At 38.3% G+C, this 27,442-nt stretch overlaps 1 protein-coding gene across 1 annotated transcript in view; it reads right to left on the bottom strand.

The window, feature by feature from the left end:
• Positions 1-169: 169 nt before the first annotated feature.
• The window catches only part of NEMF (nuclear export mediator factor), a 54,788-nt gene continuing 27,515 nt past the window's right edge, over positions 170-27,442 (bottom strand). The window contains exons 17-33 of the mRNA XM_066388357.1: positions 23,122-23,225; positions 21,800-21,862; positions 17,038-17,150; positions 15,513-15,570; positions 14,998-15,056; positions 14,789-14,909; positions 11,994-12,273; positions 11,227-11,269; positions 11,052-11,101; positions 8,429-8,582; positions 5,175-5,252; positions 4,824-5,021; positions 3,100-3,132; positions 1,996-2,096; positions 1,857-1,900; positions 1,690-1,769; positions 170-1,429 (exon numbers count right to left, since the gene is read on the bottom strand). Coding sequence (XP_066244454.1) covers positions 1,352-1,429; positions 1,690-1,769; positions 1,857-1,900; positions 1,996-2,096; positions 3,100-3,132; positions 4,824-5,021; positions 5,175-5,252; positions 8,429-8,582; positions 11,052-11,101; positions 11,227-11,269; positions 11,994-12,273; positions 14,789-14,909; positions 14,998-15,056; positions 15,513-15,570; positions 17,038-17,150; positions 21,800-21,862; positions 23,122-23,225 — 1,657 coding nt within the window. The 3' untranslated portion in view covers positions 170-1,351. The remainder of the gene's footprint in view (positions 1,430-1,689; positions 1,770-1,856; positions 1,901-1,995; positions 2,097-3,099; positions 3,133-4,823; positions 5,022-5,174; positions 5,253-8,428; positions 8,583-11,051; positions 11,102-11,226; positions 11,270-11,993; positions 12,274-14,788; positions 14,910-14,997; positions 15,057-15,512; positions 15,571-17,037; positions 17,151-21,799; positions 21,863-23,121; positions 23,226-27,442) is intronic.

Here is a 27,442-nt window from a genome sequence, read left to right on the forward strand (position 1 = left end):
AATTGATACTTGGGCCTTTTAATCCAAGGAATGATTATTCTATTTCCTTTTTGTAACTTTAGGATATATATCTGTAGACACATTATACCAATTATTCTTACCACTTAAAATGAAGTTTCCCCCCCTTTTATTGAATATATTGGGTGACACTGGTTAACAAGATCATACAGGTTTCAGGTACACATTTCCACAACACATCATCTGTACATTGTATCGTGTGTTCACCACCCAAATTGAAGTTATTAAAAAAATTTTTTTTAGATCTTTTTTTAAAAGGCAAGAATAGTCTATTATGTTGTATTTACAACATGAGGTTATGTAATTATAAAGTTCTTCTAAACATTAATGTTAAGTGGAAAAATATTCTTAATAGGACTGATAAACTGATAAAAGAATTTTGGAAGGACCAACAAACTTTATTACTTTGATTTTAAACACTTTGGTATAGGATCTGGGTAAGTCATGTTTACTATAGGCAACGGTTGTCTGATCATTTAAAAAGGAACAGTTCTGTAGTTCATAAAAGAATGGAAATACAGTGTAACTTGACTTCCCATTCTGTTAGGGAGACAGAAGAAAGCTGGGTTTGGAGTCTTTAGTGGTGAGCCTGAAAGTGCACTTCGGACATCACAGGTTAAGGTACTCTGTAACATGCTACTGCTACTTCCCAGTGGTGGGAGATACAATGGTACAGAATAGAAGAAGGTTACAAGAGAGAAATTAAGGTGAAAAGTGAGGGTGTATAAATGCATGGACTATCAACACAGATTTCTTATAGGCCTTATTCCTTAGGCTGAGTCAGGGGAATTACATACTTGTATTTTAAATTTGGTCTAATGGACTTTTTGACAGGTATACGTCAAGGCAGAAGGAAACTTACTCTGTCAATACTTAAGAGTTTTCAAGACACATAAATGTTTAACTGCCCTCAGCCACCACCACCACCAGAAAAAACCCCAAAAAACTTGTGACTGGCCTGAGGCTTTGATACATTATATACAGAAGATTAGCAAGTCAAAAGACTAAGCAATTGAGCCATTTCACTACTCATTTTCTTTACAACATAAAATGAATACTTAATATTAACCTCCCAAATTTCAGGAAAATGTAGGAGAATAACTACAGATGTATACAGTCAGCATTTAACTGGCCACAGATATTTCAGGAAATCCTATCATAGTGTCTCCTCTATAAAACTGGGATAAAGCATGTGTAAGTCTTTTTGGTGACTATAGCAAGGCAATGTTTAGTTATTTGAAAAGCAAAAGTCTTGTTACATGGTGTTTTCATCTTTACACTTCCAAAAGCTATAAAATTGTCTCTTTGCACATACTTTAGGGTGTCATTTCAGCTATTTCCTTTTCACGTTGAGAAGATTGGGTGCAGACACTTTGACTTTGCCAGGAATGTTTCTTGATAAATCTGTGTCCTAATAAAAGAGAACTGATGAGTATCTCCACATTCTATATGATCAGTCATATTTTTTATAACAATATGTATCCTCTCCTATCAAAAGGCATTTCTAAAATCTTTACCTGAAATGATTTTACTTATTTTATACTGCTTTTAGGAAGAGAGTATTTTCTACCAAAACAGTAGCTGCAGCTTACATTTACTAAATAAAATAGCAAATAATTGCTGATATTTTTAGTCACATCACCAATCTTAAGAGTTCTGGAGGAATATTACCTTTACACTGCGGAATAAGTCTTTTTCTCTTGCTGTTGCTTCTTTGGAATGCATGAAGCTATTCAAGGCTGTTTTTGCAGCTGCAAGTAGAAAATAGAAGAATCTACTTCTGTTCAGTCAAGAAATGTTTAAAATCATAATACAAAAAAAAAAAAAAAAGTAAATACCTTTTCCCTTTTTCTGCATTCCAGGAGTAAGCTTCACCTTGTATCTGTAAAAAGGAATCGTGTTAGTGACTAGAGATCACAGAACAATTCCTCAATCCCTGCCGTGCCGGCTGTGCTGGGTGCAGCAGTGCCGACTCACTTGTAGTTTGTCATGGTGCTGTACGGGGCGCACACTGGGACAGCGAAAAGTAGCACATCTTCGGGATGTGGCTGCCCTGTCAGAGAGTCAAACAGAGTTTCCTGAAAAGGAAAAATAAGCGAGTATTAATTTACATTGGTTCTAAAACAGGAAATTGTTAAAAGCTGTCAAATATATCTTAACATTTTTATCCACTTTTGGATAAATGGCCTTAAGCTGTGCTTTATAGCCCTGAAGAGTTTAAAACCCATGGTGTTTAAATATATATTTAATTTATATAATTTCTGCCTCGCATAATGAGAAATGAGAATGATGGTTTTCAGCAAGGCACCTGTGACCATGTAAGAGAAGGGAGAACTTGTTGGGTATGACTCAGGTTGCAGAATGCTGCTGTGGATTAGAATGAAGCACAACAGTGACCAAAGATAGATTTAAATCCATTGCATGGAAATGGGGCTGACAATCCAGTTGGGGGTTTTGTCTCCAGAACACATTGGGCAGTCAGTGTCTGGAGACATTTTTGATTGTCACAGCTGGGGAGAGGTGTGGCAGGGATAGAATACTACTGGTTTCTGGTGGATAGAGACCAAGGATGGGACAGCCATCCATAGCAAAGAATTATCCATCCCAAATGTTCATAGTGCTGAGACAGAAATTCTGGGCTAGACTAGCCTTCTCTCTTACTGTTCCTTAAGAAGAATTCCTAGGGCTTCGAGTTTCCCATTTCGTGGGCCACCTACAAGATTGCCCATATTTATTTAACAACATGAGTAAATTTGGAGACAAAATGCTTGGTGCTCAAGTAGTATTACTGCATGCCATGAACTTTTCTAAATGGTTTACATATATGACCTTAGTTCTTAAAACAACTTTCTCTTAGTAGGGACAGTTATTATCCCCCTTCTTCAAGTGAGGGAACAGGCACAAAGAACAATGTTTCCAGGGTTGCTATTATATGTAGCAAAGTCGGGTTTCAACCCAATGTTTAACTCTAGAACCCTGTTTTAGCCTTTCCGTATTTAATTACATAGTTGTATCACATGGTCTGGGAGCTGGGGTGCAGAGTGCTGTGGTGGAGGCCCGATCCCAACTCAAAAATCATACCTCATTTCCCTGTTGATCTGGATCTTGTTCTTCCTGCTCCAAACATAAAATTTAAAGAGTGAGCTATAACTTAATTGAAACTATACACAGACTGTCACCAAATTTAACCCACAGGATAAAGGACCCCAAGGTTGTGTTCTTCAGGGTCCCAAGACTCCGAGTGAATTCATTTGTGTCTACTATTTCAGAAAGCAATGCCATTCAAAGAGAAAAAAAGATTGTTCTCTGAGATAAAAAAAAAAAGACTTTCCTACAGAGCATCAATTTTCAACCTTTTTCATTGCATGGCACCCATAAACTTAATTACTAAGATTGTGCAGCACACCAAAAAATGTATTTTTTGCTGATCTGACAACCCCCATAAAAATCATATACTTTTGAATCATTCACATTGGATGGCTATTGCTTTATTGGCTGTTGTCATTTTTTTATTTGGCAATCTAACAGAAAAGAGTTCCTTGCCCCTGACTAAATAGTCAGGTATTGCATGTTTTAAAGCTTCTTGTGGTACACTGGTTAAAACTGCCACAGAGTGAGTATATGCTACAGTGGTGAATGTTACAAGGACAATGCAAAATGACAACAGCTCATAATAAAAAAGCTGATGCGTTTGCCAGGAAAAAAGGAAATGGAGAATTTTGGTGAATAGAACTTTTACATTCGAGTCTCTGTTCAACAGTTTCAGGACAAATTTTCACATATTTTGTTTGCTTTATTCACATTAAAAAAAACCTATCTGGACATAACCTGTCTGAAAAAATATTCAAAATGTACACCTTTAATCAGGGGTCCAGTTCACTGCCCCTCAGACCGTTTGGCGGGCCACCACATACAGTGCTCTCACTGACCACCAATGAAAGAGGGTGCCCCTTCTGGAAGTGCGGCGGGGAGGGGGGCCGGATAAATGGCTTCGGGGCCGCATGCAGCCCGCGGGCCGTAGTTTGGGGATGCCTGCCTTTAATGAATACTTGTGAGTCCTGGGTTTACAGAATTAACTATGAATATGATTATGAATATAAGAACAGTGTAAAAATGTAATAAAAAATCAGATGCCCCAAAATTTTAATATTACTACTAAACACTGTTTAGCAGAGAAGAAATAGCAACACATTCAGAGTCCCCATGAGCACTATCCACATTCAGCAGCACACACAGTTATAACCAAACTGGGACTGCCATAACTGAAAATATAGGCTAAGCAAGTTTTTACGATTTAAAACACAAGTTATTTGCTCAAAATTTCAAGGAGATGTATGCATTCATGCAAGAAGATGTACTTGGAGCTGGGCTTGTATTCAGTTGATGGAACAATCAAGCAACCATCTTAACTGGAAAATGTTAACTTCTTACTGGTTCTCCAACTAAGGCACTTGGCCTTGAACTGTGTAGCCACTCTCAACATTCTGTTAGCTGTAGGACAGTACAGCATATATACCTGTAGGAAAACCTTAAGAAGTGCAAATCAGTCTTCCTTTTTAAGTTATTATCAGAATTCAGTAAGGCCTGTCCAGAAAACATGATTTTCTAAAGACTAATGACAAACTTGATCAGATGTCAGAACAACCTTTTTTCTGCTTGTAGGCTGTATTTCTAGAGTAACTTTCTATCAAAGAACAGGGTTACTGTCCTGGTTTTACCACTGTTAGGTCCCATATCCTGGGAACCCTGGAATGACTGGTCACCCTAACTAACAAGCAAAGCCCACATATATATGACACCCTTACCCTGTCATTGTGAGGATCATCCACAGCCAAGTCCTGTAACTCGTGATTTACAACCTCAAGGGTTGGAGTGTCTTTCTTCATGCTGTCTGAGACCCACAGTCCACCTCTAGGTTTCTGGGGCTGTTTCTTCATTGGTTCATCCTTCATTTTTCCTTTCTTCCCCTTCTTCCCTTTTTCTTCTCTGTTTGAACCTGCAGACTTTCATTCAGAGGAAAAAGCAGTTAATATCAGTATTTTCAATATTGTCACGATTTTAACAAAAATGCAGTGACTACCTTAGCACATAAAATAGGCAGGGTCTGCATGCTCCTTGAAAAGCAAAATAAGAAAAGGTTTTTAGGTATCACTTACCCCGAGCAATTTCATAATGAGTTCACGGTCTTCTTCATCTTGGTCCTTGTATTTTTCCTTCATTTTTTTCATTTTACTCTATAAAGTCAAAAGATTTAGGTTGGAAAATTTCAGCAGTAAAAAAATAACAAATGATTGTAAAGAAAAGGTGCTTTTTAAGGTCTCTGTCAAAAATGTTATTGAGCAAGGTACCATTCCAAAGACAGATAATTCATACATAGTCCTTACCCCTCAAGGAATTTACCATGTGGTAAGAAAAGAGGGTATATAAAAGAGTAAAGATAGATTAATGTACATATTCTACATACTACAGAAGAGGTACAAATTATTTCTAAGATAATTTTTAGAAAGACATTTCTTTGAGCTTCAAGCAAGAATTGTGGGGAAGAAAAGCAGAACTTCAAAGTCTTAAAGGAAGGAAATAATTTTATAGTATTTGAGAATATAGGAAAAGCAAGACTCTAAGGTAGTGTGACAGGGCGGGGGCTCCGTGGATAGAGCGTTGGACTGGAATGCGGAGGACCCAGATTCGAGACCCCGAGGTTGCCAGCTTGAGCGTGGGCTCATCTGGTTTGAGCAAGGCTCACCAGCTTGGACCCAAGGTTGCTGGCTCGAGCAAGGGGTTACTTGGTCCGCTGAAGGCCCACGGTCAAGGCACATATGAGAAAGCAATGAATGAACAACTAAGGAGTCACAGAAAAACTGATGATTGATGCTTCTCATCTCTCTCTGTTCCTGCCTGTCTGTCCCTATCTGTCCCTCTCTTTGACTCTCTGTCTCTGTAAAAAAAAAAAAAGACTATAAGGTAAAGACAGGACAGAATAATAACAGAAGTCACTGCATTCGGTTGGAGACAGGATATACATATAGAGGAGGAACAGGAAACCAGGCAGCAAAGCTAGGCTGTGTACTTACTATCAAAGCTCTTAAGACTGAATTTTATCAACTGAACTAGTGTATTCTTTGCCTGTACATCGAAATAACCCTAATGGTTTTTTTTTTTAACCCTAATGGTTTTTTAAACTATAGACATCTATCTAGGTCTCACCTTCAAAGATTTTTGCCTTAGGCTTAGCTGTGGCTGAAATAAATTTCTAAATTTTAAAGATTTCTTTTTTTATTGCATGCACATGAGAGAGACAGGAAGGGAGAGAGATGAAAAGCATCAACTCGTTAGTTGTGTCACTTTAGTTGTTCATTGATTGCTTTCTCATATGTGCCTTGATTGGGGGGCTCCAGCCAAGCCAGTGACCCCTTGCTCAAACCAGCGACCTCGGGCTTCAAGCCAGTGTGACATTTGGGCTCAACCCAGCGACCATGGGGTCGTGTCTATGATCCCACGCTCAAGCCGGTGACCTCAGGGTTTTTAACCCTTTGTATAGTATGAACGTTCATGTATGTTCTTGTGCCTCCTGACCATCCAGAGTACAATTGTATAACAAAAATTTTTATTTTAAAAATGTGTAAGGCAACATTAAATAAAGGCAAATGTATGTTCTGCCTGTTTCTATAAATTAGTTATCAAACACGATTTTAAGTTAATAAAACTGGAAGTGGAACTAATTTCATTTTTTGGAAAAAAATCTCACTCTCAGGGGTCAATGAGCATGAAAAAAAGTCACTAAAATGTTAAAACTGGGCCTTCAGTGTTCCAGGTTGACACTTTTTTTTTTTAATTATTATTTTTTTTTTGGTTGACACTCTTATCTACTGTGCTCCCATCCCTTTCCCCCAGTGAGGCTAAAATTCTAAAGATTTCTTTAAACCAGTACACAGAAATACAAAACACTAACTGTAAAAGACTGGTAAGTCAAACTTCATTACAATTCCCAAATGTGACTCTGGCCGGTTGGCTCAGTGGATGAGCATTGGTCTGGTGAACAGATGTCCCGGGTTTGACCCCTGGTCAGGGCACACATGAGAAGTGACCATCTGCCTCTCTTCCCCACCCTTCACTTCTTTCTCTCTTTCTTTCCCTCTCACAGCCAGTGGCTCGGTTGATCCAAGCATGGGCCTCAAGTGCTGAGGACAGCTCGGATGATTCAAGCATTGGCCCCAGATGGGTTGCTGGGTGGATCCTGGTTGGGATGGATGCAGGAGTCTCCCCTCCTCTAAATAAATTATAAATAAATAAACATGACTAGCCACTAATTTTTAATATTTCACAACTTCCCAAACAGTAAAGTTTTTAACATGCAATAAATGGTCCCAATCTAGATTTTACTCTGTCACTTAGGCTATCTGCCTGTTCCTATGTTACCATACAGTACTGTTTTATAATTCTAACATTAATGGTTTTACTACCTACTAGGAAAATCCTTTCTCATACAGTACTGTTTTATAATTCTAACATTAATGGTTTTACTACCTACTAGGAAAATCCTTTCTCAATATTCTTTTTCAAGATTTCTCTAGCTATTCTCTAATAGTTATGCTTTAGAATTACTTTATCAAGTTAATTAAAATCTCAATTCTGATTAAAGCCATGTTGAATTTACATATTAATATTGGGAGAATTGATGTTCTTCCCTCCCGTATGTGTAACTATGTTCCTTATTTGAGGCCCACTGGAAAAAATAGGAAATTCTGATACTATGGATGGAGAGAAGATCATTAAATATGATCTTTATTAAGATTTCAAAGGAATTTTTAAAAATTTATTTTAGAGAGGGGGGAGAGAGAAAAAAAAGAGGGGAGGAGCAGGAAGCATCAACTCCCATATGTGCCTTGACCAGGCAAGTCCGGGGTTTCAAACTGGCGACCTCAGTGTTCCAGGTTGATGCTTTATCCACTGCATCACCACAGGTCAGGTCCAGAGGAATTTTTTAAAAAAGACACACTGATATGTTGGCTGAGAATCCCCATTTTATACCACTACTGCATTTTGAAATATTCAATGTCCACTACTTTTTCCTTCATCACCCACCTTTAAATAAAATATATAAAAATGCTAACCAAAACTGCATTAGTAACTGAAAAAGAAATGATTAAGCAATCACTCAAGACCAGCACTGCCACTTTACTGCCTGAGTGTGGCAATCTCAATCTCCCGTTCCTTCTGCCTAGATGACCTTAGAGGATCTCTAGGTTCCCTAAATTGACACATCCTTTCAACTAATTTTTGGTTAAAGGATTATCACACAGGATTATTTTTTTGCCTATATCATGTTTCACTTAAACCTTTTAAAAAATTAAGAGGAACCTCACAACCTCATTTGGCACAGGCTTGAACAGCTCACCCCAAAGTTTCATACCTTCTGTCCTCGCTTCACTGGCTGCACAGCTGGGGCACTTTTGCTCGTGTTCTGCTGAGTCTCAATGTGGAGCACATTTTCTTTCTCTTTGTCCTTTCCCTCTATCACTTCTAAATCCCCTGAGTCACTTGGAAGCCTTTTCTTCTTCAGTTCCCTAAATATAAGTGAAACAGAAACATCTATTTCTTAGAATTTCAAATTCTTAGTGCCCTAAAAAAATTACATGGGGAAGGGAACATGTACAACGTATAAAAGATCATAGCTTCTGCTTAACTTGATGATCACCAGGCTGTAGTCTACAAGAAGCACAAATTATCACACAGAAAAAAAAAGTTAAAATTTTTCTCATAGATTTATTATTCTTTCTGTCATCCAGGTTTAATACACTGTCACCCTCGAATTATCCTTAGTATTTACACTCAATTCAATCCCTTAACACCTTGATGGCCAGGCACTGGGATTTGCAGTCTTTGTAACCAACATGGCTTTGGCAGATCTTAGCTATTCTCTTTTTTATTTTTTATTATTTATTGATTTTATAGAGACATAAAGGGAGAGAAATAATGATTTATTCCACTTATTCATTCACTGGTTGATTCTTATATGTGTCCTGACTGGGGATCAAACCCACAGCCTTGGTGTGTTTGGACAACAATCTAACCAATTGGCTACCCGGCCAGGGCCAGATCTTAGCTATAAAATAAAATATTTGTCAATTAGTTGGCTGAATAAATGGATAAAAAATAAGCAGATTAAAAAGAAAAAGGGAAATTTCTATTACTGGGATATTTTTCATGCGGCGATCTCTTCCGTTCCCATTGCCCCTGCCCCAGGCCAGGTCCTCATCACTTCCACACTGATATCCTCCAGGGACTTCCCCCTAGGAGACCTGTTAAGAGTCATCTTCCTTAATTGTATAGAATGTCACATTCCCCTTGAAAATCTTCCAAAAGTCCCCCCACCTTACTTTCAGGATAAAACCCAAAATACTTAGCTTGACATTCTAGGTTCCCAGCATTTGGTCCAAATTCACTTTGCCAATATGATCTACCAGGTCACAAACAACTACTTCCTGCTCCTTTCGCCTCAGTCTGTTTATCATTTGCTCAAAGCACTACACATAGTGTTTCCAAATTCCTGCTCTCTTCTGTTTAAGTTAGATGTCTCAGTTTCTGACCTTATTACCATAATTTACCTAAGTGCTAATATATTTTCAAGGAATACTTCTGATGGATGGCCTCAGACGCCTGAATTCATGGCAACTTCTTACTCCTCAAGTACTGATTCACTCTAAGATAACACTACAATCGACCCTTGAACAACACTGGTTTGCAGCACTTCTATGTCCTGCAGAAGTGGACCCACACAGTTCAAACCCGTGTTCAAGTGTCAATTGTGTTTTCAGTCCATGGTGAGGAATCCACAGATGCAGTTTACATGAGGACTTCTGACTGCATGGGGGGGGGGGGGGGGTGTCAGCTGCCCTAACCCTCACCTTGTTCAAGGGTCAAATGTATCTACAGGTTTATGGCTATTTCCTCAATCCAGGACTCCAAAGCTTCCAGAGGCATGAACTTATTCCACCTCTCTGCATATAGGTTATCTTTCCACCCATAGCAGCTGTCTCTGGTGTCCACTCCTTCTGCTGCTCCCATTCTAGTTATCTCCCAGGATCCGCTGTATTTAAAAACAAAAGTCTTCTCTCTTATGTAAAACTTTCCTAATTAATTTCAAGTATTACTACTTATTCCTGTCAAATTGTCCTAAAACTAGTCTACTTAATACATTGCAGTCACTACTGTACATATTTATGCCTCGTGTTACATGACCCATCTCACTGAGTATAGTGACAGATTAGGGTCTAAAACAGAAAAACCTATTAGAGCTAAATATTAAAAACTAAATAAGATTTATGCTAAATCTTAGTAATTTTGATAAGGGAAGTCTTTAGAATAGCCAGCTGATCTGTCATAACTGAACTGTCAATAAAAAATAATTACACTTTTCCTATTCCTCCTCAATCTTTTGCTCCTTTAATGAGACGAGACCTAGGTGACTGAATTAGGTTTGGATATTTAAATGAAGGTTGTTATTTAAGGAGTGTTACCACTCCTCAAACCTTTTGAGGTGGTGAGGTCTGATTCTCCAATATAACCTATAACTATCTAGTTCTTAAAGCAGTTCGGCTGCCTAACCACAACAAAGAGAGACCTTTTTTCCTAGACTAAAACTATGCACGTGGGGATCAGGGGCATGGCAGTGAAGGAAGGGTTTGAGAAATGGAGTGGAGAATCAGGTGCAGAAAAAGAAATCACTTGAGAACTGTATGTTACGTACTTATACAATATATGAGAAGTGTAATTTACTGAATTGGAAAAAAGAGGGCCTGACCTGTGGTGGCGCAGTGGATAAAGCATTGACATGGAATGTTGAGGTCGCCTTTTGGAAACCCTGGACTTGCCCCGTCAAGGCACATATGAGAAGCAACTACTATACTATGAGTTGATGCTTCCACTCCTATTCTCCTTTCTCTCTCTCCTCTCTCTAAAATCAATAAATAGAATCTTTAAAAAAAAAAAAAAAATTACATGCTTTTCAGTTAGTTAAAACAAAATATGTTTACCTTCTTTCCTTGGCTGACAAATGTCTCCGACTCTGTAATTTACTGTCACTCTATAAAATTAAAAGATAAGCAAATACAAACAATAACATTAATTTTTCAAAAGGTAAAATTAAAATCAAAATATTCTATTCATTGAGGACTTGCTATTCTTCATAAAACTTTGAAAACAGCTTACCATATTAGAAGACTCCTCTTTTGAAGCCAGTTTCTGGAAGGACCTATGAAAAGAGGAATCCACTAGCCTGTAGAAGGCTTTCATTTACAAAGTCCCAAAACATTCTCATATCACACTCATAATTATTGACAATCCTACAAAATTTCAAATTTGGTAAAATTAGAAAAAAATAATCAAATTGCTCCTTTTCTCACACTTTTAAATATATAGTTAAGTAGCTGACATGCCTACTTTGTGCCGGGCACTGCTAGATGCTTTACATGCATATAACCTTCACCAAATACTCAATGAATGGGGTACATTACATTTTCACCAAGAAAAAGACTGAAGCTTAGACCTAAAGTAACTCGCCCAGGGATACACTCTAAGACTCAGTTCTGGTCTGATTCCTAAGACATTCTTAACTACTCCAATGATAATGCTTTTACAACCATGGCATTATTTATTTGCTGATCAGTAAGGCATTAAAGACTGAAACACCTTATTTTTTGGATGGAATTGCTTTTCTTACATTATTAGCATTTATAACCATTTACTTATTTCTATTTTGACCTAGGTTAGCCACTTTTATATTTACTGTATTTTTCTATCCTGGGTTCTGGAAATTCTTTAGTGAGATCTATCCCCTCAATCAAATTATGAAAAGATAGTAAGAACAGAATAATGGAGGGTAAAAGTACTAAGGTCAACCTTGGTATTATCTTTTAAAGGATTAACTCATCATCATTCCTAACTTACAAAATAAAACTTTGTAGTTTTTAAATCACCTTCGGGATTGTAGGTGGGACAAGTCGATGGAAGTATCAGGATAATTTAATGTCTCCTCCCCTTCATCCTTCATTTCGCCAACAGACTGCTGATCTCTCCCCCCTTCTTCAGATTCTCCTTCATCTTCGGAGCTTTCCTCCTGCATGTGCTCTTCATTCAGCTCTTCACCCCCACTGTGGACAGTCACACCTTCCTGGTCAACCCGAGTCACGAGCTCCACTTCCACAGGCGCTTCCTGTAATTCCTCTTTATCCTCTTCACTGCTGCTGTCACCTCCCTCTGTAAAGTCACCAGCAGGAGAGTCAGGGTGCTGCCACCACAACAAAGCTACACAATTTCCTTGAAAACTTCAAGAATACTCTATTGATTGCCTGACGAGGCAGGCGGTGGTACAGTGGATAGAGCGTTGGACTGGGATGTGGAAGACTCAGGTTCGAGACCCCGAGATTGCCAGCTTGAGCGCAGGTGCATCTGGTTTGAGCAAAGCTCACCAGCTTGGACCCAAGGTCGTTGGCTTGAGCAAGGGGTTACTCGGTCTGCTGTAGCCCCGCTGTCAAGGCACATATGAGAAAGCAATCAATGAACAACTAAAGCACGACAAAGAAAAATTGATGATTGATGCTTCTCGTCTGTCTCCATTCCTGTCTGTCCCTATCTCTCTGACTCTCTCTCTGTCTCTGTAAAAAAAAAAAAAAAGAATACTCGGTCATTTCCAGAGGGTACTCTGATTTACACAAAAGGATGAACTGGTTGGTGTGAATAAATGCTCTCCAAGATGCTTTACAGTAAATTTCTTGGGCCTGACCAGGCAGTGGCACAGTGGATAAAGCATCAGACTGGGACGTAGAGGACCCAGGTTTGAAACTCTAAGGACACTGGCTTGAGTGCGGCTCACTAGTTTGAGCGCAGGGTCGCTGGCTTGAGCGTGGGATCATACACATGACCCATGGTCGCTGGTTTGAGCCCAAAGGTCACTGGCTTGAGCAAGGGGTCACTCGCTCTGCTGTAGCCCCCTGCTCAAGGCACATATGAGTAAGCAATCACTGAACAACTAAGGAGAGCTGCAAAGAAGAATTGATGCTTCTCATCTCTTTCCCTTCCTGTCTGTCGGTCCCTATCTGTCCCTCTCTCTGACTCTCTGTCTCTGTCAAAAAAAAAAAAAAAATTCTTGGACATTGCAACCATTTTTGAATTAAAAACTGGAACTTATCTTTGTTAGGTATTTCCAAAAAGAAGGACAACAGAAGTAGTCCTATAAATCCTGCTGCTTTTATTATAATTTATACATGCAAATTGAAATGAGATAATATATGTCACATAACTGACACAGAGCAGGTGTCCACACTCTGGCAAAAGGAACACTGTCCAGCAGTTACATTATGGTCTAGTTGCCTCACCTATAAAATGAGATGCCACCACCCATCTGACAAGGATAGTTGTGAGAATTCAGTAAAAAAATAATATAAATAAAGCACTTCAGACCCTGGCCAGTTGGCTCAGTGGTAGAGTGTCGGCCTGGAGTGCAGAGGTCCCGGGTTCAATTCCCGGCCAGGGCACACAGGAGAAGCGCCCATCTGCTTCTCCACCCCTCCCCCTCTCCTTCCTCTCTGTCTCTCTCTTCCCCTCCCGCAGCCAAGGCTCCATTGGAGCAAAGATGGCCCAGGCGCTGGGGATGGCTCCTTGGCCTCTGCCCCAGGCACTAGAGTGGCTCTGGTCGCAACAGAGCGACGCCCCGGAGGGGCAGAGCATTGCCCCCTGGTGGGCGTGCCGGGTGGATCCCGGTCGGGCGCATGCGGGAGTCTGTCTGACTGTCTCTCCCCGTTTCCAGCTTCAGAAAAATAAAAAAGGGGGAAAAAAAATAAATAAAGCACTTCATATAGTATTAGGAACAGGATGAGAAATTAAAATCTTTTAGTACAATAGTAGTCATAAATAAAACAATGCAGTATTATTTCCAAAAAAGGATGACTCTAGAAGCAAAAACAACAACAACAACAAAAACTATAAAAATAAGATATTTTTTCTAGTTCCTTCAGGTAGATAAATTTATTCTAGTAACCACAGTTGTTTTTTACTAGAAGCAAATATATTATTAAATCAAGATAAATTACCATAAGGGAAAATGTAGTTGTTATAAACTCATCTTTGATATTTTTTTAATTTTATTTTTTATTTTTGGCAGAGAGAGAGAGGGACAGATAGGGACAGACAGACAGGAAGGGAGAGAGATGAGAAACATCAATTCTTCATTGCGGTTCCTTAGTTGTTCATTGACTGATTTCTCATATGTGCCTTGACCACGGGGGCTACAGCAGACCGAGTGACCCCTTGCTCGAGCCAGCAACCTTGGGCTCAAGCTGGTGAGCCTTGCTCAAACCAGATGAGCCCGCGTTCAAGCTGGCGACCTCGGGGTCTCGAACCTGGGTCCTCCACATCCCAGTCCAACGCTCTATCCACTGCGCCACGGCCTGGTCAGGCATAAACTCATCTTTGTATCACTTCTAATTCCTTAACCCAAAAGTAAATGGTCATTCACACTTATGTGTTACCCATTAAATACTCAAGTTTTACTACATAAATATATACTCAAGTAATAAGTTATGGAGTCAATAACTTTATAATGCATCAGAATTATAAGCATATTTAACATTTCTAAAAACAATTCAATAAAATTGATAGCAAGTTTTTTGATATTCTAAATTATCCCAAAGGAGACATGATTTTCTATGAATTTAGAAACAAAACTAGACAACAGAAAACACTATAAGTTCCTTTATTCAAATCTGTACACTACCTAGTTGTTCCATTTCTTCTAATACGAGTTCACTAGTGCAGCGAGCCAGGGTCTCCATGTCTTCATCCTGCACTCTGACTTTTCGTTCACCCCGATGTCTCCAAACACAAGACTCATCTACCTGTGGAAACAGTTCTTTTTCACTGATGGTACTTTAGGTGAGGCTAATGAAAGTCAGAAGAAAAAATAATGAAGAAGATGAAGAGTACCTTAAACAGGAAGCTAAATCCCATCATTAGATATGATGGAGGAAGGAAATTCTTTTTTCCTAGAAAAGATAATGTACATAAATGTTTTACAACCTCTTTTCTTCATTTTATGCTTGCAAGATATCTGCCACCACATTTATTTAGCCTTTTCTCTATCATGAATGAACATTTCCCATTTACAGAAATTGGTATATAAAGAACAGGAATTAAGATAGAAAAATATAAATGATTGCTCTCATCCTTTGGTTTAGTCAGACCCTGAAAAATCAATTTTTAGAAAAAAGATCACATTTCCTTTCTTACTCTTATAATTTTAAACTGTGAAAGTATATTCTCATCAAAAATATACATGGAGATGCAATGACATGAGAAATAGTTAATTTGCCACAGCAGAGGACAAATTTTCCTTATTTCATAACAAACTTCATATGTATGAAATCAAAACAATGTGTGTCTATTCTGAGAATATTAGCAGATGGTCCTCAAGCCTGTCTCCACCCACGGCCAGCCATTACCTCTTATCATGAAGCTTCCTGTCGTCAAATATTCTCCGGTTGGTGCTGTTTTAGACACCTGAGGAACACAGTAATACATTATACTGTTGCCTTCAGAAATACTTTTAAAAACTGAATGATTGGTATTTGAGAGAGAGAGGAAGGTAGATTAAGAGAAACATCAATTTGTTGTTCCACTTATTTATGCATTCATTGGTTGATTCTTGCATGTGCCCTGACCAGGGATCGAACCCACAACCTTGGTATATTGGGATGATGCTCTAACCAACTGAGTGCCTATCTAGCCAGGGATTAAGAAATACCTTTTAAAAAATTTTTTCACTTGAGAAAGTAAAGTCATATACAAGTAAGCAGCATTGTGTCCTGCAAAGTTTAAAATTTAGCAAAAATTCTTAACACTGATGGGATCGATACCTCTCTTTTCTGTAACAAGGGAAAAAATAATGAAGAATACATTACACTGATAATTTTCAAATGCCTTGGACTAGAGACAGAACTAGTCCACAGGTTTTCTCTAGTGTGAGCTATAAGAAGAAATAGTTTACCATAAAACTAAAACTGTACTTACTAAAATAAAATTATTAAGTAAAATATTTTTCTGAAATAACATTTTTTGTTATAACCTTTTATTTTAGAAAATAAAAATGATAGCGGATTTAAAAAAATATATTCTAATTTGTCAAAATAGGAAGTGAGCAAGATAATTCCCTAATTTTTGAAAATTTTATACATCTGTGAAACTCCCAAATCATAGAGAATCTTTATGAGTCATAGTTATGCAAGTGATTAAAAGCATACTAAAAAACCTATTCATAAAAGAATTAAAGTCACTTTTATAACAAGACCAAGGCAGAAAATTTAATCTCAGAAGTGATATTAATTTCCTAAAAACCCAGTATCACTCATAACAGAAAATAAGTACATATAAAGATGAAACTAAATCTAAGGAAGGATAATGGTATTAAACTCTTTTTACCATATACTTTTGGACCTTATAAAAGTAAATCATTATTATAATTCCTGAAAATGTGTTATTACTAGTAGTGAGAAAATGGAAGGAAGTATCATCAAATAAATAGCATTAACCACAAAGAAGGACAATTACTAAAACCAAGTAAGTACAAAACCACTGGAAACACCAACTTTTCTGTAAGGGCCAAAGAGAATTCAGAAAATTCCAACAAATATGAATAGGAGAAAGGCCTTTAGGTCATTATGCTGGTCATTATTGGAACACTATCCCACATAATTGCACAGATCATTCTCTCTTCATTTAGGCCTCTGCTGCTCACATCTTACTTTCCCAAATACTTTATTCAAAATGGTAGCCCCTATCACTCACTATGCCCTTACTCTGCTTAGAAAAAATCTTTATAGTAATTGCTACCTGACATTATGACTTTTTCTCCACTATAAAAATGTCAGCACCATCAAGGAAGGTAGGTACAAAGCCTTGTTAACTTACATACCCTCAAAATGTGGTACAGTATAGCTCAATAAGAAAAAAGACCAAAGCCATTATTACCTGATGATGGTACACCCACCAAGCACTAGTGATAACTCGGGCATCCCAAGCAGCACTGTAGCAAAGGGCCATTGTGCCAGCTTCAGTCAAGGTCCGAGGGGGAATCGGTTCTCCTGCAATAACAAAGCTTTAGTACCAAAGTACAAATTCTATAGAGCAGTGGTTCTCAACCTTTCTAATGCCGTGACCCCACAATACAGTTCCTCATGTTATGGTGACCCCAAACCAAAAAATAATTTTGGTGGCTACTTCATAACTGTAATTTTGCTACAGTTATGATTCGGAATGTAAATACCTGATATGCATTATGTATTTTCCGATGGCTTTAGGCGACCCCACTGGGGTCGCAACCCACAGGTTGAGGACTGCTGCTATATAGCAAGATACGAAAATCACATGCATGAGAGGTTTGATCTTTTTATTTTTTTATTTTTTATTTATTCATTTTAGAGAGAGAGAGGAGAGACAGAGAGAAAGAAGGGGGGAGGAGCTGGAAGCATCAACTCCCATATGTGCCTTGACCAGGCAAGCCCAGGGTTTCGAACCGGCGACCTCAGCATTTCCAGGTCGATGCTTTATCCACTGCGCCACCACAGGTCAGGCTTTTTTTTTTTTTTTTTAAGAGAGAGAGGAAGGGAGAGAGATGCATTTGAATTTTTGTAAATGGTGTACAGGGGTCTATCTTCTTTTGCACATGGATATTAGTTGTCCTAGCACCATCTGTTGAAATGATTATTTTATCCCTTTGTTGAAAATCATCTGAGTAGTATCAACTCTTTTCACTGATCTGTCCTAATGCCAATACCGTACTATTTTGATTACTGTTGCTTTGTAGAAGGTTTTGAAATCAAGAAGTGTGTCTTCCAATTTTATTCTTCATTTCGAAGAATGATTTGGCTAATCTGGGTTCTCTGCATTTCCATTTGCATTTTAGAATTAGCTTATTCATCTTTAAAAAAAAGGCAGCTGGAATTTTGAGAGGGATCACACTGAATCTGTAGATTAATGTGGGAAGTATTGCTATCAGAACAATATATTAACACTTCCAGTCCATAAATACTTCTTTCCAATTAGTTGGACCCTCTTGAATTTTATTCAATGATTTTTTTTGTAGTTTGAGGTATATGTCTTGCATTTATTTTTGGTAAGTTTACTTCTTTTATTCTTTTAAGTGCTATTATAAATGGACATTTTATTACCTTTCATTCCTAGTATATAGACATACAACTGACTTCTATAAATGATCTTATATCCTGGACACTGCTGAACTTGTTTATTAACTAATTTGGACACTTTAAGGTTTTAAATATATTAAGATCAAGTCACACACAATGCAATACACAGATGTATCACAGAATTGTACACATGAAACCTGTATAATTTTCTTAACCAATGTCACCCTAATAAATTCAAGTAAACTTTTTAAAACTTTTATTTTTTCACTCATTTTAGAGGAGAGAGAGAGAGAGAGAGAGAGAGAGAGAGAGAGAGAGAAGGGGAGGAGCAGGAAGCATCAACTCCCATATGTGCCTTAAGCCAGGCAAGCCCAGGGTTTTGATCCACCAACCTTAGCATTCCAGGTAGACACTTGATCCACTGCGCCACCACAGGTCAGGCCAAGTAAATTTTTTTTAAAAGATCAAATAATCTGCAAACAGATAGTTTTATTTGCCCCTCACCAATTTGGGTATTTTTTACTTCTTTTTATTGCTTATTGGCCTACTTAGAACCTCCATACAATATCGAGGAGAAGCGGCAAGAATAGGCATGCTTATCTTGTTCATGATCTTAAGGGAAAGCTTTCAGTCTGTCAGCACTAAGTATGATTGTGAGCTGTGGGCTTCTGTGGATGTTCTTTACCAAATTGAGGAAATTCCCTTCTATTCTTAGTTTGCTGAGTACATTTACAACCAGTGGGTGTTGGATTATTGCCAAGGGCTTTTTCTGCATCCTTTGAAATGATCATGTGGTTTTTGTCCTTTATTCTATTAACATACTTTACTACATCAAAATTTTTTTTTTAATTTAGACATTTAATGAGGTGACTGATTAATAAGAGTACATAGGTTTCAGGTGACCATCTCTATAGCACAGGGATAGTCAACCTTTTTATACCTACCATCCACTTTTGTATCTCTTAGTAGTAAAATTTTCTAACTGCCCACCAGTTCCACAGTAATGGTGATTTATAAATAGGGAAGTATGAAATTTATAAAGCAGAGTTACAGCAAGTTAAAGCATATAATAATAATTACTTACCAAGTATTTTATGTCGGATTTTTGCTACTTTGGCAGAATAAATCTTTATAAAACAACTATAGTTAAATCTATCTTTTTTTTTTCTTTTTCATTTTTTCATTTTTCTGAAGCTGGAAACGGGGAGAGACAGTCAGACTCCCGCATGCGCCCGACCGGGATCCACCCGGCATGCCCACCAGGGGGCGACGCTCTGCCCATCCTGGGCGTTGCCATGTTGTGACCAGAGCCACTCTAGCGCCTGAGGCAGAGGCCACAGAGCCATCCCCAGCGCCCGGGCCATCTTTGCTCCAATGGAGCCTTGGCTGCGGGAGGGGAAGAGAGAGACAGAGAGGAAGGCGCGGCAGAGGGGTGGAGAAGCAAATGGGCGCTTCTCCTGTGTGCCCTGGCCGGGAATCGAACCCGGGTCCTCCGCACGCTAGGCCGACGCTCTACCGCTGAGCCAACTGGCCAGGGCCTATCTTTTTATTTATACTTTGGTTGCTCTGCTACCGCCCACCATGAAAGCTGGAACGCCCACTAGTGGGTGGTAGGGATAAGGCTGACTACCGCTGTATAGCATTTGAACTGTTGATTGTGTTGTGTGCCCATCACTAGTCAAATCATTTTCCATCACTGTATATTTATCCCTCTTTACTCCCCTCCCCCGGTAACCACTTCACTTATATCTATGTCCATCAGTCTACATTAATTTTCAATCTTAAGACAAAGCTTGCATGCTGGGATAAATCCCACTTTGTCATGGTGTATAATGCTTTTAGTATGCTGTTAGATTCAGTTTTCTAATATTTTGTTGAGGATTTCTGTGTCTATATTTTTAAGTGATATTTATCTAGTTTTCTTTTCTTGTGATGTCCGTCTGTTTTTGCTATTAGGGAAAATGGCGTTATACAAGAGTTAGAAAATGTTCCATTTCTTCTATTTTTTATGGAAGACTTTGTGAAGAATTGACATTTAATCTTAAGTTTGGTAGAATTAACCAGTGAAGCTATGTGGGCCTGGGATTTCTTTTGTGAGGTTTTTTTTTTTTTTCCCCCAGAGGCAGAGATAGACAGGGACAGACAAACAGGAACGGAGAGAGATGAGAAGCATCAATCATCAGTTTCTCGTTGCGCGTTGCGACTTCTTAGTTGTTCATTGATTGCTTTCTCAAATGTGTCTTGACGGCGGGCCTTCAGCAGACCGAGTAACCCCCTGCTGGAGCCAGGGGCCTAGGGTCTAAGCTTGTGAGCTCTTTGCTCAAGCCAGATGAGCCCGCGCTCAAGCTGGTGACCTCGGGGTCTTGAAGCTGGGTCCTTCCTCATCCCAGTCCGACGCTCCATCCACTGCGCCACCATCTGGTCAGGCTTTTGTGAGGTTTTTAAAAAATTACTAATTCAATCTCTTTACTTATTATAGGTTTGTTTTGATTTTCTATTTCACCTTGGGTCAGTTTTGGTAGTTTGTGTCTAAGACTTTGTCCATCTCATCTAGGTTATCTAATTTGTTGCTATACATAGAATTTCCTCATAATCCTTTAGATTTCTGTGAAATGAATGGTAATGTTCTCTCTTTTGTTCCTGATTTTAGGAATTTGAATCTTCTCTCATCTTTTTGGTCAGTCTAGGTTTATCAATTTTGTTGATCTTTTCAAAGAACCAACTTTGGCTCCATTGATTTTTCTCTATTATTTTTCTATTCTCTGTTTCAATGATTTCCACCCTATTTCCTTCCTCGCCTTACTATGGGTTATTTACCTTTGTATTTCTAGATTTTAATGATTACAATTTTCTTACTGATTTCTGATCTTTCCTCTTTTTTATAATAGGCATTACCACCATAAATTTCTCTCTGGGCACTGCTTAAGCTGCATCTCATAAGTTTTGACACCTTGTTTTAATTTTATTCACCTCAATGAATTTTCTAACCCCCCCTCTCATGATTTCAACTTTGATCCATTGATTATTTATGAGTGTATGGTTTAATTTCCATAAAATTATGAATTTTCCAATTTTCTTCTATTAATGGTTTCTAATTTCACTCCATATGGTCAGAAAGCTTACTTTGTATGATTTCAGTAGTTTTAAGTTTATTGAGACTTGTTTTATAGACTGTCACATGGTCTATCCTGGAGAATGTTCCATGTGCCCTTGAGAAGAATGAGAATCTATTGTTGTTTAGTGTATTAGAGATTAGATCTAGTTACTTAGTGTTGTTCATATCTTCAATTTCCTTATTGATCTTCTATCTAGTTATTCTATATTGTTGAAAATTAAGTATTAAAGTCTTGAACTATTATTGTTGAGTTAACTATTTCTCCCTTCAATTCTGTCAGATTTTACTTCATATTCTAGGGTCCTATTGTCGAGTGCATATATGTTTATAATTGTTATATCTTACTGTTGGATTGATTCTTTTATCATTATAAAGTGTCTTCATTTATCTTATTAACAAATTTTGTCTTATAGTTAGATTAAAATATTTTAATGAAGGAAATTAAAGTTCTGAATAGAAAGAAATATATTACCTGTTGGATTTTTAATTACACAGCTAGTAGCTCCATGGAGATCGGCATGTACATAAATGTCACCTTAAAAACAGGAAATGATACTCTAAATCCTCTTATTTATTGTTTAATAGCGATAAGTATAAGAGATAAGAAAATCTAAGAGACAAGAAGGCTTTCTCATAGATATTCTCATAGGATAGCACATGGTAGATTACATGATCACAATTTCTCTTTCTTTATCCATACCTCTTTGCTTTGTGACTGTGAAGCTTTTCCCATCAATAGGTGGAGTCCACTTCTCCGTCCTGTGAATCTGGGGCTACCCCATGAACTACCCTGACCAGCAGAATGTGGCAGATAGGACCAAATGCCAGTTCCCAGCCTAGGCCTTGAGAGGGCTTATATGCTTACTCTATCTTGGAAACTTGCTGAGTTACCATGTAAGCAAGCCCAGGCAAGCCTGCTGGAAAGGTGAGATACAAGAAGCAGGAGAACTATGGATGTATGAAGAGCAGTCAGGAGGCCACAGAAGGGAGTGTGGTAAGAAAGGAACCTTGAGAAGAAGCCAGTATCCTTATAAGCCATGAAGAGGGCTTCCAGTTTTATTCTAAGTGTGTGATAGGACAAATGAACAAAGGCACAAACAGATGAATGCAGGAGTAAATGGTCAACCAGAATGAAGGAAAATGCACAGTTCCTAATAGGTAAAATGAGCAGCTGTTGCTTGCTGTGGACAGGTCAGATGGGCTGAAACTCGAAGACAATCAAAAGCCATACTGCTCCATGACAGGCTCAATTCACAATGAACATAGCTACAGAAGACAGAGACCAAGCCTGGGCACCATATAACCTGATTCCTGTTGATTTCTTTCCTAGTTCAAGATCCTCAGTGGACATCAAATTAATTCTGATATTGATTATTGATTTCTGATACCCACACTGAGGGTTCAACCACAGGGAGGCAGTGGTTATTAGGAAACAAATAAAAATAAATGAGAGGCTTTACACCGTAGAGTTTAAGTCCTATTTCTAAATGTTAAAAAGGGTTACAAAGCTCAGTGCTGAAAAATTAAGCTATTAAAATTTTGATCTACAGTGACTTTGGAGGAATGAAAGCTATCTGCAGTAGAAAATAAGAAATCCAACACTGCAGATTAGGTCAGCATTACTACTTTAGGACTATTCATTTAAAATTAGAATTAAGTGTCAAACCATAAGCCATCAAGTATCAAACTCTACCAACTGAATCTGTCAAACAAAGAAGTTTAAAATGAAAATCTATACCTAATACTGAGATAACTGATCTCAGTATTTCTTTTTACAGTTTTAATTTTACCTACCTGGTGTCAAGTATCTCTTCACAATTACTTCATTCTGTTGCTGATCTCGTCCTCCTATAATCAGATAGTTCTCTGAGCTAATGAACCACAGAAATTTCTCAAACCTACCAAATTGAAAGAAAAAAAACGAACATTTTTTTTCTTAAAAATTGCTTCAATTCACACCCTTTTTACAAAGAAAACAAAACAGGAAGCTATCCTGTGTAGGTTAAGACAACTTGATTTAATTAGTTTTAAGGCATGCATTGAATTTTATTGAACACTTGTAATACATATTGCCCTAGGATATTCTTAATACAGTCTGAGAAGAAAGCAAATAAATTCTATGTTTAAAAAAGTATATGTTCTCTCCTTTTCTCCCTCTACATTAGAAAGCCTTCTTAAACACAAGGATAACTTATAACACTGAATTATACAAAACAAAAGTATAAAACGTCTTTTGGTCCCTGGGTTTAGCTGTTTTTCATTTTTTTTTTTTTTTGTATTTTTCTGAAGCTAGAAACCGGGAGAGACAGTCAGACAGACTCCCACATGCGCCCGACCGGGATCCACCCGGCACGCCCACCAGGGGGCGATGCTCTGCCCCTCTGGGGCGTCGCTCTGCCTCGACCAGAGCCACTCTAGCGCCTGGGGCAGAGGCCAAGGAGCCATCCCCAGCGCCCGGGCCATCTTTGCTCCAATGGAGGCTTGGCTGCGGGAGGGGAAGAGAGAGACAGAGAGGAAGGAGAGGGGGAGGGGTGGAGAAGCAAATGGGCGCTTCTCCTGTGTGCCCTGGCCGGGAATCGAACCCGGGACTTCCACATGCCAGGCCGATGCTCTACCACTGAGCCAACCGGCCAGGGCCGGTTTAGCTGTTTTTCAATGGGGAACTGGATAGGCTTTGGGTTCACTAGTAAGAGAGAAAAGTTTTCCTCATTCTGTCCTCAATTAGTTAACTGAATGTTTACATATACGATATTCTTTACACTTTTATTAAACACTAAATACTGTCTTAAAAAGTAAATATTTTAACTTTTTTCAAGAGACAAAGTAATCTGGATTTACATAATATGTACCATAATAATAAAAGGTAATGTGTATGGATGTGTGTGATTTAGAAAGTGACACTCAACAGCAGTGAACATAAATATACATATTACATATGACTACCAAGATAAACTTTTTCATGATTTAATCTACAATTTATAAACTGGTTAATAATGGCCTGACCAGGCAGTGGTACAGTGGATAAGAGCGTCGGATTTGGATGCGGAAGACCCAGGTTCGAGACCCCGAGGTCGCCAACTTGAGCGCAGGCTCATCTGGTTTGAGCAAAACTCACCAGTTTGGACCCAAGGTCGCTGGCCTGAGCAAGGGGTTACTCGGTCTGCTGTACCCCCTGGTCAAGGCACATATGAGAAAACAATCAATGAACAATTAAGGTGCTGCAACGAAGAATTGATGCTTCTCATTTCTCTCCCTGTCCCTCTATCTGTCTCTCTCAGAAAAAAACAACTGGTTAATGATGATAATGTTTGAGGATAGACATTTTTTACTAAACTCCCTCATATCTCATATACCTCAATATAATAGCAAGAGTATTTTACTCTTTTTTTTTTTTTTACAGAGACAGAGAGTCAGAGAGAGGGATAGATAGGACAGACAGACAGGAATGGAGAGAGATGAGAAGCATCAATCATCAGTTTTTCATTGTGACACCTTAGTTGTTCATTGATTGCTTTCTCATATGTGCCTTGACCGTGGGCCTTCAGCAGACCGAGTAACCCTTTGCTCAAGCCAGCGACCTTGGGTCCAAACTGGTGAGCTTTACTCAAACCAGATGAGCCTGCGCTCAAGCTGGCGACCCCGGGGTCTCGAACCTGGGTCCTCTGCATCCCAATCCGACGCTCTATCCACTGTGCCACCGCCTGGTCAGGCTTATTCTATTTTCTAATCTGACTTTTTACTGAATAATACATATACATGGTTCAAATTGTTTTCTAATTGTATAAAAAGGTATAGTGAGAGATCCTGCATCCCTTCAGTTCTCACCACCACTACCCAATAGGAAGCCACTGTAATTAGCTGCCTGTGTATGTCTCTCCAGAGGTATTTTTATATATACAAAAGTTAAAATAAAATGCTTATTTAAAACCCCCTTTTCCACACATAACACACAGGATTCTGAATATTTTTTCACTTAAAAACATACTTTCCTGCGTGACCAGGTGGTGGCGCAGTGGATAGAGCGTCGGACTGGGATGCTGGGGACCCAGGTTCGAGACCCCGAGGTCGCCAGCTTGAGCACGGGCTCATCTGGTTTGAGCAAAAGCTCACCAGCTTGGACCTAAGGTCACTGACTCGAGCAAGGGGTTACTTGGTCTGCTGAAGGCCCACGGTCAAGGCACATATGAGAAAGCAATCAATGAACAACTAAGGTGTTGCAATGCGCAACGAGAAACTAATGATTGATGCTTCTCATCTCTCCGAACCTGTCTGTCCCTGTCTATCCCTCTCTGACTCTCTCTCTGTCTCTGTAAAAAAACAACAACCAAAAAACAAACAAAAAAACCCCACAAAAACGCCCAAAACTTTCCTCATTGCTGAATGGATGTATTAAACTCAATTTAACCATTCTGCTATTGATGGTGAACAAGTCTGTAAAACCTACAAGGACAAAGAAAATGAGATAGATCAATCAAGGATGTATTTTGTAATCATTCTAATAAAGAAATATATAACAGGCCAAAAAAAAAAAGAAAGAAAAGAAAAAAAAGCCAACAATCAATCTAAAGAAGGCAATAAAGAAGACAAAAAAGAACAAATGGCAGAAATAGAAAGCAAATAGTAAAATGGGTAGATTTAAAGATAAATATATCAGAAATTACATTAGTATAAATGTAAATTTATAAATTCTCCAGGTAAAATGCAAAGACTGTCAAGAAGGAAAAACAATAATATACACACACACACATATATATTTTCCTTTATAATAGAGATATAAAAAGATTGAACTATAATGATGGAACTAACCAAACGAAGCTGATACAGTTTCAATATCTCACATGGAAGGAAAAAATAAGTTAAAAGGACATTTCATTAATGTTAACAAATGGCTCAATTCACTAGGAAACTAGAACTTCTATATTTGTATCCTCTAATTGCACAGCCTCATACATATAGAGCAAAACCTGGCAGAAGTAAAAGGAGAAACAGACAAACCCACAACTGTGTGATATTGAACACACCTTTCCCGGTAACTAAAAAAAAATCACTAAAAAAAAATCAGAAAAGGAACCAGATTTGAACAACATGGTTAATAAATATGAGCCAGGTGATATTTAGAGAAATGTACACCACAACTATAGAAAAGACATTTTTTCATCTATATAGGAAACACATATAAACGAGGCTGACCATAAGTATGCTGGGTCATAAAGCAAGTTTAAAACAACAGATGTCATTCAGGACTGAGATCATTCAGAATACCATCTATTACTATCATGCAAATTAAGCTAGAAATCAGTAACAAAAAATAACCAAAAGAGACAGATATGTTTGAAAATTAATACTTCTATTGTAAAGAAATCACAATAGAAATTATTTCATGTAAAAGATAATGAAAATAATACATTACAGAACTCTTTAGATGCAGACAAAGCCAAGCTCAGAGGGAATGTCATTACCTTAAACATAACAAGAGAAAAAGACTGAAGAAAAAAATCAATGTACTAAGCTTCCATCTCAAGAAATCAGAAAAGAAACTGCAAATAAATTCCCCAAAAAAGTAGGATGAAAAAAAATAAAAAAGAAGAGAGAGAGCAAGATATAATAAAGGAGAACAATAGTAAAAAACTGGCTTTTTACAGATAATAATACAACAGAAAATCCTCTGCTAAGACTAATCAAGAAAAAGAGAAGGCACAAATAATACCATGCATGAGATATCATTTAATATCCTTAGAGGATGTTAAAAGTGGAATATTATAGACCTTTCGCCAGTACATTTCAAATGTTTGACAAAATAGGCCAAGTATTAGAAAAACATTGCTAACAAAAACTAGAAAGTCTGGCCTGACCAGGTGGTGGCACAGTGGACAGAGTGTCAGACTGGGTTGTGGAAGACCCAGGTTTGAAACCCCGAGGTCGCCAGCTTGAGCCTAAGGTCGCTTGGTTGAGCAAGGGGTCACTCAGTCTGCTGTAGCCCCCCAATGAATAACTAAGGTGCTGCAACAAAGAATTGATGCTTCTCATTTCTTTCCCTTCCTGTCTGTCCCTCTCTCTGTCTCTCTCTGTGTCACAAAAAACAAAACTATAAAGTCTGAGTTGTCCTTTTATCTAC

The sequence above is a fragment of the Saccopteryx leptura genome, chromosome 6, assembly GCF_036850995.1.
Source record: "Saccopteryx leptura isolate mSacLep1 chromosome 6, mSacLep1_pri_phased_curated, whole genome shotgun sequence".
Classification (NCBI taxonomy): Eukaryota; Metazoa; Chordata; class Mammalia; order Chiroptera; family Emballonuridae; genus Saccopteryx; species Saccopteryx leptura.